This window comes from Xenopus laevis, chromosome 4S (genome assembly GCF_017654675.1).
Source record: "Xenopus laevis strain J_2021 chromosome 4S, Xenopus_laevis_v10.1, whole genome shotgun sequence".
Taxonomy (NCBI): Eukaryota; Metazoa; Chordata; class Amphibia; order Anura; family Pipidae; genus Xenopus; species Xenopus laevis.
In genome coordinates this window covers 132,434,884-132,447,633 of record NC_054378.1, presented here as the reverse complement: position 1 = coordinate 132,447,633, position 12,750 = coordinate 132,434,884, and the positions used below count along the sequence as shown (strand labels likewise).

The following is a 12,750-nucleotide window of genomic DNA, read 5'->3' as shown; positions in this document are numbered from 1 at the left end:
TCCTCTCTTCTCATTTGATACCTATTTGGTTGATCCTTTAAATATATTCTACTGAGATAATACCAAAGGGTTACATAACCACGATTATGGGAAGTGAAAATGATACAATTGTTCATATTGATATTACTATATCCTTCTTATGTGTGGGAAGCGGCTTACACAAAAGACCACCCACTTTGAACATGTGATGGCAAAGATAAAACGACATCATATCCACCCTTTCGGTCTCTTGACAAAGCCACGTTGAGTGGCGAAACAGCTGTCGAGGCACAGCGCTGACACTGAGTCGTTTGGGATACCCTGCTCCCCTATTTTGGGAACTTAAGTGCGCAGACAGAAGATCTCCTGCCAGTTGATGGAACGCGGAAATTATCGGGTGAAAAACTCTCAAAGACACGTGGTCTGTATACCTTTATTTTCGGGTCTGGTGATAGCCGGGATAACTGTTACACCTGGGCTGGCACAATACGGTGACTGTCAGTGATCGCAGTATCACGAAGCCGCAACCTCTCAGCTGGCCACTGAGAGCAATAGGCGGCTGTAAATATATGGATGGGACAGTAGACATTGGCAAATCCAGTTACCCGCAAAGACATTAAACCTGATATACTGGCCTTGCACCGCAAACCATCACGGGGACTATTGTACCCGCGGGAGATAGTAACCTTCACTAAGCTGCAGCACGCTATTCAGTGTTATATAACCAGGATTTTCTTCTCTGCAATATCTTGCGGATGTGAATTATAAGGATGCACTTTCGTTCCCTCACATGAACAATTGGATTTACATGTGTATCTACTAACGCTTGATTGGAATACTGGCTGTTGAGCCACCTAGACATAATCAAATTTCCACCAAATCCTACATAGAGGAGTCCTCTTTATAAGTGGTTATTTGGGGTTAAAGGGATCCCTGAACCCAGCGCAGCGCTGTTTTTTATTTATTTTAAATGGTTTTAAGTATCTGTGGCATGGTAGTTAAATAAATATTGCCTTTTATCTTTACTCCTTAATACGATTATGTGTGTATTTTGTAATAATTGGGCCCATACTATTGGAGGATAAGTCCCATCTGGTTTTGTTGAAATTTTGTCATATTTAAATGTATTTCCGAGTTCTATTGAGAATATGTGCAAATAAAACCTGCAAAGCCCTTTGTGCCCCCCTGTGTCATGGAGTTTGTGCCCGTGGTCCATAAGTGGAGTTGGGGGTCTCCTTTTGGTCAGAGGGCGACATTGTTGGCTTTATATGATAGCATCTTAATTGTAACTCATGAAATGCTATTAATCTACTCATTAAATAAGATTCATTAACTGATAAAATACTATTCATTCACTCATTAAATACTACTAATCTACTCATTAAATACTATTCATTTACTCATTTAATACTTTTAATTTACACATTAAATATTATACATTTACCCAGTAATTACTATTCATTAACTCATAAAATACTATTCATTAACTCATTAAATATTATTCACTCACTCATTAAATACTATTCATTAACTCATTAAATACTATTCATTAACTCATAAAATACTATTCATTAACTCATTAAATATTATTCATTCACTCATTCATTAAATACTATTAATTTACACATTAAATATTATTCATTTACCCAGTAATTACTATTCATTAAGTCATAAAATACTATTCATTAACTCATTAAATATTATTCATTCACTCACTCATTAAATACTATTAATTTACACATTAAATACTATTCATTAACTCATTAAATATTATTCATTGAGTCATAAAATACTATTCATTAACTCATTAAATACTATTCATTAACTCATTAAATACTATTCATTAACTCATTAAATACTATTCATTCACTCATTAAATACTATTCATTTACTCATTAAATACTATTCATTCACTCATTAAATACTATTCATTAACTCATAAAATACTATTCATTCACTCATTAAATACTATTCATTTAATCATTAAATACTATTCATTTACTCATTAAATACCATTTATTAACTCATTAAATACTATTCATTAACTCATTAAATATTATTCACTCACTCATTAAATACTATTCATTAACTCATTAAATACTATTCATTAACTCATAAAATACTATTCATTAACTCATTAAATATTATTCATTCACTCATTCATTAAATACTATTAATTTACACATTAAATATTATTCATTTACCCAGTAATTACTATTCATTAAGTCATAAAATACTATTCATTAACTCATTAAATATTATTCATTCACTCACTCATTAAATACTATTAATTTACACATTAAATACTATTCATTAACTCATTAAATATTATTCATTGAGTCATAAAATACTATTCATTAACTCATTAAATACTATTCATTAACTCATTAAATACTATTCATTAACTCATTAAATACTATTCATTAACTCATTAAATACTATTCATTCACTCATTAAATACTATTCATTTACTCATTAAATACTATTCATTCACTCATTAAATACTATTCATTAACTCATAAAATACTATTCATTCACTCATTAAATACTATTCATTTAATCATTAAATACTATTCATTTACTCATTAAATACCATTTATTAACTCATTAAATACTATTCATTAAGTCATTAAATACTATTGGTTCACTTCATGACATACTATTTATTAACTCATGACATACTCTTGCTTTACTACCAGGGGAAAGGGACCCGGCGAAGATCCAAGAAAATGCCCGGAAGGCTATCAATGACAAATACTCCCTGTACTCTTTGGGTTTTGGCACTGGGGTTGATTATCCTTTCCTGGAGAAGTTGTCCTTGGAGAATTCAGGGGTTGCTCGGCGCATTTATGAGGAATCGGATGCAGCGCTACAGATGGAGGTAACCCCATTAAGACAATATGGAATAAACTCGCTGGTGCCTACAGTAGGGCTTTGAGGCCCAAATTTACACAGGAGATAACACATAAACTCTGCACAATTCATTGGGTTCACTTCACAGATAATCTAATTCTGTTTGTGGAAAAGGCAAATTCTGTCTTATAAAATGGGACTTTTTTACAAACAGATTCAAACTTTAAATCTAAAAAACAAATCACTTCTTGATGTAACTGGTCAGTTGCTAAAAGCGGTGTCACAGGGAGAGCTGGGAAGTATTGGAATTGTCTCCCTGAAGCGACTGTACTGGCAGATACATTAGATAGGTACAAGGAAGGGTCGGATGCTTTATTCACCAGTAGCTCCTCCCAGCAGACAGGAGGGAGCCAATGAGATTAGAGGAGGGAAAGGGGTGTTACAGGGAGAGCTGGGAAGTGAATCAGGGGTACAGGCTGATACATTAGATAGGTACAAGGAAGGGTCGGATGCTTTATTCACCAGTAGCTCCTCCCAGCAGACAGGAGGGAGCCAATGAGATTAGAGGAGGGAAAGGGGTGTTACAGGGAGAGCTGGGAAGTGAATCAGGGGTACAGGCTGATACATTAGATAGGTACAAGGAAGGGTCGGATGCTTTATTCACCAGTAGCTCCTCCCAGCAGACAGGAGGGAGCCAATGAGATTAGAGGAGGGAAAGGGGTGTTACAGGGAGAGCTGGGAAGTGAATCAGGGGTACAGGCTGATACATTAGATAGGTACAAGGAAGGGTCGGATGCTTTATTCACCAGTAGCTCCTCCCAGCAGACAGGAGGGAGCCAATGAGATTAGAGGAGGTGGAAAGGGGTGTTACAGGGAGAGCTGGGAAGTGAATCAGGGGTACAGGCTGATACATTAGATAGGTATAAGGAAGGGTCGGATGCTTTATTCACCAGTAGCTCCTCCCAGCAGACAGGAGGGAGCCAATGAGATTAGAGGAGGGAAAGGGGTGTTACAGGGAGAGCTGGAAGTGAATCAGGGGTACAGGCTGATACATTAGATAGGTACAAGGAAGGGTCGGATGCTTTATTCACCAGTAGCTCCTCCCAGCAGACAGGAGGGAGCCAATGAGATTAGAGGAAAGGAGGTTCCATGTTAAATAGGAAAATGGGTGTTACAGGGAGTTGTGGGCTTGTGGGAAGTGGCTGTACTGTCTGATACATCAGATAGGTACAAGGAAGGGTCACATGCCCCTTATGATTTCTCATTTAATTTTATTGGTACTTGAAATCAGTAAAAATACAACAAACAATGGATGGATGGGAGGTCACATGACTAATGTAACTACCTATAAGTAGGAGGAGTTAGCATACTCAGTGCACCTGTCATGGCTGCCTTGCTTGATGTAAAGTCCCATGGGAGAAAAGTGCTATGAAATTATTCCCTTTACCCGGCACCTTTGTACTGCCCCACAGACTATGGCACAGCTATAGCTAAATGTGGGCTACTCTGTGCTGTTTATAAGAGCCCCTGTTGCCCTATAAATAAAGGTTGGGCTTTGGGTTTTGTCCTCCCTGTAGGTCTAGGGCAACATTTGCCTCAGGTGTAATTCCCAGAAGCTGAAACCAACCTAATGAATATTCCCCTTTCCCTCAGGGATTCTATGATGAAGTGGCCAACCCCACCCTGATGGACATCGAGCTCCAGTACCCCGAAAACTCCATTTCTGATGTGACGCAGAACAAGTTCAAACATTACTTTGATGGAAGTGAAATTGTGGTGGCCGGACGTATCACGGACAATGACCTGAACTGGCTCACGGCCGATGTGACTGCTGAAGGGGTAAGTGTTATGTCTATAAGTGAACCCTTCTATAGGCTCCTGGTAGTCCAACGGCTTCTTCACCCTTCTCTTACTGCTGGACCATATTCAGCCTTTTATAGTGTCTCCACCAAGTGGTACAACTGTGACCCCAATCCATCCTTAGCCCCGTGTGAATTCTGCAAATAGAATAATAATCCCAATGTCTGTGTTTATTCAGGAGACGGACACTCTGAAATACTCTGAAAATATAAAGGTGCACGAAGAGCCCGACGCAGTGAAACAACAGCAATATATCTTTGGTGACTTCACCGAGAGACTCTGGGCCTATCTCACTATTCAGCAACTGCTAGAGAAACGGTGAGGGTTAGGGTAGGGTTCCAGCCTACTGAGAGGGTTTAGGGGTATCTCACTGTCAGGGAGCCGGGAGCTCCCTCCAGGGAGGTTGTCAGGATCAAGGAGGAAGCCCTCTTGAGGGAACAAGGTTGCGGTGTCCAAAGGGTTAAACGAAGAATAGTCAGGATCAGGCAAGAGTTCACAGGCAGGCAGAATACAAACACAGTCCAAAGTCCAGGCAAAGGGTCAAGAAACAGATCAGGAACAAGATTTGGCAATAAGGCACACAGGAAACCCAGGATACACTTTAGGGAAAGTATTCCTATTCTTGGGCGCCATTCTGGCGTCTAGTTGGCGCTTTTATTTTCAAATTTGGCGCCATTCTGACGTCATTGACGCTCTTGCGCCGACGTCGACGCGCTGACGTCATCGCGCCGGCGCCGCTACCCACGTGGCGGCCATGGGCGCCGCCATTTTGGGAGCGACGCCGGCAAGGAGGGACGCGCCGCCCGGAGCTCCGGGCGGCGATCGTGACACTCACTATTCAGCAACTTCTGGAGAAATGGTGAGGGTTAGGGTAGGGTTCCAGCCTACTGAGAGGGTTAAGGGGTATCTCACTATTCAGCAACTGCTAGAGAAACGGTGAGGGTTAGGGTAGGGTTCCAGCCTACTGAGAGGGTTTAGGGGTATCTCACTATTCGGTAACTGCTAGAGAATCGGTGAGGGTTAGGGTAGGGTTCCAGCCTACTGAGAGGGTTTAGGAATATCTCACTATTCGTTAACTGCTAGAGAAACGGTCAGGGTTAGGGTAGGGTTCCAGCCTACTGAGAGGGTTTAGGGGTATTTCACTATTCGGTAACTGCTCGAGAAACGGTCAGGGTTAGGGAAGGGTTCCAGCCTACTGAGAGGGTTTAGGGGTATCTCACTATTCTGCAACTTCTGGAGAAGTGGTGAGGGTTAGGGTAGGGTTCCAGCCTACTGAGAGGGTTTAGGGGTATCTCACTATTCAGCAACTTCTGGAGAAATGGTGAGGGTTTGGGTAGGGTTCCAGCCTACTGAGAGGGTTTAGGGGTATCTCACTATTCAGCAACTGATAGAAAAAAGGTGAGGGTTAGGGTAGGGTTCCAGTCTACTGAGAGACTCAGGGCCTATCTCACTATTCAGCAACTGCTAGAGCAATGGTAAGGGTTAGGGTAGGGTTTCAGCCTACTGAGAGGGTTTGGGGTATCTCATTGTTGGTAACTAATAGAGAAACGCTGAGGTTGGGTAGGGTTCCAGCCTACTGAGAGGGTTTAGGGGTATCTCACTATTCAGCAACTTCTGGAGAAATGGTGAGGGTTAGGGTAGGGTTCCAGCCTACTGAGAGACTTTGGGGGTATCTCACTATTCAGCAACTTCTGGATAAATGGTGAGGGTTAGGGTAGGGTTCCAGCCTACTGAAAGAGTTTAGGGGTATCTCACTATTCAGCAACTGATAGAGAAATGGTGAGGGTTAGGGTAGGGTTCCAGCCTACTGAGAGGGTTTAGGGGTATCTCACTATTCAGCAACTGATAGAAAAACGGTGAGGGTTAGGGTAGGGTTCCAGCCTACTGAGAGAGTTTAGGGGTATCTCACTATTCAGCAACTGATAGAGCAATGGTAAGGGTTAGGGTAGGGTTTCAGCCTACTGAGAGGGTTTGGGGTATCTCATTGTTGGCAACTAATAGAGAAACGCTGAGGTTGGGTAGGGTTCCAGCCTACTGAGAGACTTTGGGGGTATCTCACTATTCGGTAACTGCTAGAGAATCGGTGAGGGTTAGGGTAGGGTTCCAGCCTACTGAGAGGGTTTAGGGGTATCTCACTATTCGTTAACTGCTAGAGAAACGGTCAGGGTTAGGGTAGGGTTCCAGCCTACTGAGAGGGTTTAGGGGTATCTCACTATTCGGTAACTGCTAGAGAATCGGTGAGGGTTAGGGTAGGGTTCCAGCCTACTGAGAGGGTTTAGGAATATCTCACTATTCGTTAACTGCTAGAGAAACGGTCAGGGTTAGGGTAGGGTTCCAGCCTACTGAGAGGGTTTAGGGGTATTTCACTATTCGGTAACTGCTAGAGAAACGGTGAGGGTTAGGGTAGGGTTCCAGCCTACTGAGAGGGTTTAGGGGTATCTCACTATTTGGTAACTGCTAGAGAATCGGTGAGGGTTAGGGTAGGGTTCCAGCCTACTGAGAGGGTTTAGGAATATCTCACTATTCTTTAACTGCTAGAGAAACGGTCAGGGTTAGGGTAGGGTTCCAGCCTACTGAGAGGGTTTAGGGGTATCTCACTATTCAGCAACTGCTAGAGAAACGGTGAGGGTTAGGGTAGGGTTCCAGCCTACTGAGAGGGTTTAGGGGTATCTCACTATTCGGTAACTGCTAGAGAATCGGTGAGGGTTAGGGTAGGGTTCCAGCCTACTGAGAGGGTTTAGGAATATCTCACTATTCGTTAACTGCTAGAGAAACGGTCAGGGTTAGGGTAGGGTTCCAGCCTACTGAGAGGGTTTAGGGGTATTTCACTATTCGGTAACTGCTCGAGAAACGGTCAGGGTTAGGGAAGGGTTCCAGCCTACTGAGAGGGTTTAGGGGTATCTCACTATTCTGCAACTTCTGGAGAAGTGGTGAGGGTTAGGGTAGGGTTCCAGCCTACTGAGAGGGTTTAGGGGTATCTCACTATTCAGCAACTTCTGGAGAAATGGTGAGGGTTTGGGTAGGGTTCCAGCCTACTGAGAGGGTTTAGGGGTATCTCACTATTCAGCAACTGATAGAAAAAAGGTGAGGGTTAGGGTAGGGTTCCAGTCTACTGAGAGACTCAGGGCCTATCTCACTATTCAGCAACTGCTAGAGCAATGGTAAGGGTTAGGGTAGGGTTTCAGCCTACTGAGAGGGTTTGGGGTATCTCATTGTTGGTAACTAATAGAGAAACGCTGAGGTTGGGTAGGGTTCCAGCCTACTGAGAGGGTTTAGGGGTATCTCACTATTCAGCAACTTCTGGAGAAATGGTGAGGGTTAGGGTAGGGTTCCAGCCTACTGAGAGACTTTGGGGGTATCTCACTATTCAGCAACTTCTGGATAAATGGTGAGGGTTAGGGTAGGGTTCCAGCCTACTGAAAGAGTTTAGGGGTATCTCACTATTCAGCAACTGATAGAGAAATGGTGAGGGTTAGGGTAGGGTTCCAGCCTACTGAGAGGGTTTAGGGGTATCTCACTATTCAGCAACTGATAGAAAAACGGTGAGGGTTAGGGTAGGGTTCCAGCCTACTGAGAGAGTTTAGGGGTATCTCACTATTCAGCAACTGATAGAGCAATGGTAAGGGTTAGGGTAGGGTTTCAGCCTACTGAGAGGGTTTGGGGTATCTCATTGTTGGCAACTAATAGAGAAACGCTGAGGTTGGGTAGGGTTCCAGCCTACTGAGAGACTTTGGGGGTATCTCACTATTCGGTAACTGCTAGAGAATCGGTGAGGGTTAGGGTAGGGTTCCAGCCTACTGAGAGGGTTTAGGGGTATCTCACTATTCGTTAACTGCTAGAGAAACGGTCAGGGTTAGGGTAGGGTTCCAGCCTACTGAGAGGGTTTAGGGGTATCTCACTATTCGGTAACTGCTAGAGAATCGGTGAGGGTTAGGGTAGGGTTCCAGCCTACTGAGAGGGTTTAGGAATATCTCACTATTCGTTAACTGCTAGAGAAACGGTCAGGGTTAGGGTAGGGTTCCAGCCTACTGAGAGGGTTTAGGGGTATTTCACTATTCGGTAACTGCTAGAGAAACGGTGAGGGTTAGGGTAGGGTTCCAGCCTACTGAGAGGGTTTAGGGGTATCTCACTATTTGGTAACTGCTAGAGAATCGGTGAGGGTTAGGGTAGGGTTCCAGCCTACTGAGAGGGTTTAGGAATATCTCACTATTCTTTAACTGCTAGAGAAACGGTCAGGGTTAGGGTAGGGTTCCAGCCTACTGAGAGGGTTTAGGGGTATCTCACTATTCAGCAACTGCTAGAGAAACGGTGAGGGTTAGGGTAGGGTTCCAGCCTACTGAGAGGGTTTAGGGTATCTCACTATTCGGTAACTGCTAGAGAATCGGTGAGGGTTAGGGTAGGGTTCCAGCCTACTGAGAGGGTTTAGGAATATCTCACTATTCGTTAACTGCTAGAGAAACGGTCAGGGTTAGGGTAGGGTTCCAGCCTACTGAGAGGGTTTAGGGGTATTTCACTATTCGGTAACTGCTCGAGAAACGGTCAGGGTTAGGGAAGGGTTCCAGCCTACTGAGAGGGTTTAGGGGTATCTCACTATTCTGCAACTTCTGGAGAAGTGGTGAGGGTTAGGGTAGGGTTCCAGCCTACTGAGAGGGTTTAGGGGTATCTCACTATTCAGCAACTTCTGGAGAAATGGTGAGGGTTTGGGTAGGGTTCCAGCCTACTGAGAGGGTTTAGGGGTATCTCACTATTCAGCAACTGATAGAAAAAAGGTGAGGGTTAGGGTAGGGTTCCAGTCTACTGAGAGACTCAGGGCCTATCTCACTATTCAGCAACTGCTAGAGCAATGGTAAGGGTTAGGGTAGGGTTTCAGCCTACTGAGAGGGTTTGGGGTATCTCATTGTTGGTAACTAATAGAGAAACGCTGAGGTTGGGTAGGGTTCCAGCCTACTGAGAGGGTTTAGGGGTATCTCACTATTCAGCAACTTCTGGAGAAATGGTGAGGGTTAGGGTAGGGTTCCAGCCTACTGAGAGACTTTGGGGGTATCTCACTATTCAGCAACTTCTGGATAAATGGTGAGGGTTAGGGTAGGGTTCCAGCCTACTGAAAGAGTTTAGGGGTATCTCACTATTCAGCAACTGATAGAGAAATGGTGAGGGTTAGGGTAGGGTTCCAGCCTACTGAGAGGGTTTAGGGGTATCTCACTATTCAGCAACTGATAGAAAAACGGTGAGGGTTAGGGTAGGGTTCCAGCCTACTGAGAGAGTTTAGGGGTATCTCACTATTCAGCAACTGATAGAGCAATGGTAAGGGTTAGGGTAGGGTTTCAGCCTACTGAGAGGGTTTGGGGTATCTCATTGTTGGCAACTAATAGAGAAACGCTGAGGTTGGGTAGGGTTCCAGCCTACTGAGAGACTTTGGGGGTATCTCACTATTCGGTAACTGCTAGAGAATCGGTGAGGGTTAGGGTAGGGTTCCAGCCTACTGAGAGGGTTTAGGGGTATCTCACTATTCGTTAACTGCTAGAGAAACGGTCAGGGTTAGGGTAGGGTTCCAGCCTACTGAGAGGGTTTAGGGGTATCTCACTATTCGGTAACTGCTAGAGAATCGGTGAGGGTTAGGGTAGGGTTCCAGCCTACTGAGAGGGTTTAGGAATATCTCACTATTCGTTAACTGCTAGAGAAACGGTCAGGGTTAGGGTAGGGTTCCAGCCTACTGAGAGGGTTTAGGGGTATTTCACTATTCGGTAACTGCTAGAGAAACGGTGAGGGTTAGGGTAGGGCTCCAGCCTACTGAGAGGGTTTAGGGGTATCTCACTATTTGGTAACTGCTAGAGAATCGGTGAGGGTTAGGGTAGGGTTCCAGCCTACTGAGAGGGTTTAGGAATATCTCACTATTCTTTAACTGCTAGAGAAACGGTCAGGGTTAGGGTAGGGTTCCAGCCTACTGAGAGGGTTTAGGGGTATTTCACTATTCGGTAACTGCTCGAGAAACGGTCAGGGTTAGGGAAGGGTTCCAGCCTACTGAGAGGGTTTAGGGGTATCTCACTATTCTGCAACTTCTGGAGAAGTGGTGAGGGTTAGGGTAGGGTTCCAGCCTACTGAGAGGGTTTAGGGGTATCTCACTATTCAGCAACTTCTGGAGAAATGGTGAGGGTTAGGGTAGGGTTCCAGCCTACTGAGAGGGTTTAGGGGTATCTCACTATTCAGCAACTGATAGAAAAAAGGTGAGGGTTAGGGTAGGGTTCCAGTCTACTGAGAGACTCAGGGCCTATCTCACTATTCAGCAACTGCTAGAGCAATGGTAAGGGTTAGGGTAGGGTTTCAGCCTACTGAGAGGGTTTGGGGTATCTCATTGTTGGCAACTAATAGAGAAACGCTGAGGTTGGGTAGGGTTCCAGCCTACTGAGAGACTTTGGGGGTATCTCACTATTCAGCAACTTCTGGAGAAATGGTGAGGGTTAGGGTAGGGTTCCAGCCTACTGAGAGACTTTGGGGGTATCTCACTATTCAGCAACTTCTGGATAAATGGTGAGGGTTAGGGTAGGGTTCCAGGTTACTAAGAGACTTTGGGGGTATCTCACTATTCAGCAACTGCTAGATAAAGTTGAGGGTTTGGGTAGGGTTCCAGTCTACTGAGAGACTCAGGGCCTATCTCACTATTCAGCAACTGCTAGAGCAATGGTGAGGGTTAGGGTAGGGTTTCAGCCTACTGAGAGGGTTTGTGGTATCTCATTGTTGGCAACTAATAGAGAAACGTTGAGGGTTGGGTAGGGTTCCAGGCTACTGAGAGGGGTTTGTCCCTATCGTAGTGAATGTATTACATTGTATGTATTGTAGTTTTCCCTCCTTTATGTATTTACATGGAATACACGTGGGCTGGATGTGTGGGTACTTGGGTACATGCCCATCTATAAGGTGCAGGAGCGGCTGTGGTTAATACACAAGCACAGTCACATGACTGGCACAGATCACTAGAGCCTCTATGTGTGCGATTCTGTGCCCATTAGTCTGTATGATGTGTGTCCTACATTGATTAACCCTTGACTGGTAGCTCACTGCAACGACTAGATCTTTGTCCTGTCTTCCAATCACATTGCAGTATTTCCGCTCCAGCGAGTGAAAAGCAGAACCTGACGGCAAAGGCTCTTGAACTGTCGCTTAAATACCAGTTTGTCACCCCCCTGACATCGATGGTGGTCACTAAACCTGAGGAAGAGAAAGGAGAGGAGGAAACAATGATTGCTGATAAGTTTGTGGAAGGTAAAAGTTCTGTAATGAACCCATGGAGCTAACATTCCCTACAAAGCGCCTCTTGATCATGGTGAATAAAACCCTGTTTATTGTCCTATAATTATCTATATAGTTGTGTCTGTTGATATCAAGGAGCTGCCATACTGTTTCTCATTGATACTTGTTCAATCTTCTCTATAGACTTTACTGAAATAGGGAAGTGGGAGGACACCTGCTTGGTTAATCCCATAATGCCCTGGGAATGATGCCCCTCTCAGCCTTGTAGTAGGAAATGGAAATTCCCATATTGTGTTTCTCGCCACTAGGGGTGCTATTCTATTGCTGCCCTGTAATCAAGGGGAATTATCTTTATTTTACTTGCCCTTGTAATTAATGTTCTATTTAGTTTCAATCTGGAGTTTCTTGATATAATGATATAATGGTATATTTGATATAATGGTGCCCGGTGTAGGGGCCTGTGCCATGGCTGTTCCTTTACTTTAATACAGAAGTGTTATATACATATATATATATATATATATAAGTGATGCCATTGTACTAATTGTGTTTCTTCTCTCCCCCCTCCCCCTGCAGGACAAGGTGAGTATTACATTCTATATTATTGTGCCCATTTCTGTTCTCACTGTGGGAAAATCAGTGAATTTATGATTTTGTTTTCCTCTTGCAGAATCCCAGGCCCAGAGCACTTACACAGGTAGGATCATTCTCTATAAACCTTGTGCAGCAGAGAGAGAGCAGGGAAGGAGCACAATGATCAGTCTCTGTGGGGCTGAATTGCTGAATTCTCATTCCCCGGCCGGGTCTGAG

General features: G+C 44.1%; 1 protein-coding gene across 3 annotated transcripts in view; it reads left to right on the top strand.

Moving 5' to 3' along the window:
* Positions 1-12,750, top strand: part of LOC108704391 (inter-alpha-trypsin inhibitor heavy chain H3) — a 46,594-nt gene that overhangs the window by 23,964 nt on the left and 9,880 nt on the right. For all 3 annotated transcript variants that reach the window (XM_041561889.1, XM_041561890.1, XM_041561891.1), the window contains 6 exons: positions 2,679-2,860; positions 4,486-4,671; positions 4,871-5,010; positions 11,792-11,952; positions 12,517-12,522; positions 12,611-12,637. In XM_041561889.1, the coding sequence (XP_041417823.1) occupies positions 2,679-2,860; positions 4,486-4,671; positions 4,871-5,010; positions 11,792-11,952; positions 12,517-12,522; positions 12,611-12,637 (702 nt within the window). The remainder of the gene's footprint in view (positions 1-2,678; positions 2,861-4,485; positions 4,672-4,870; positions 5,011-11,791; positions 11,953-12,516; positions 12,523-12,610; positions 12,638-12,750) is intronic.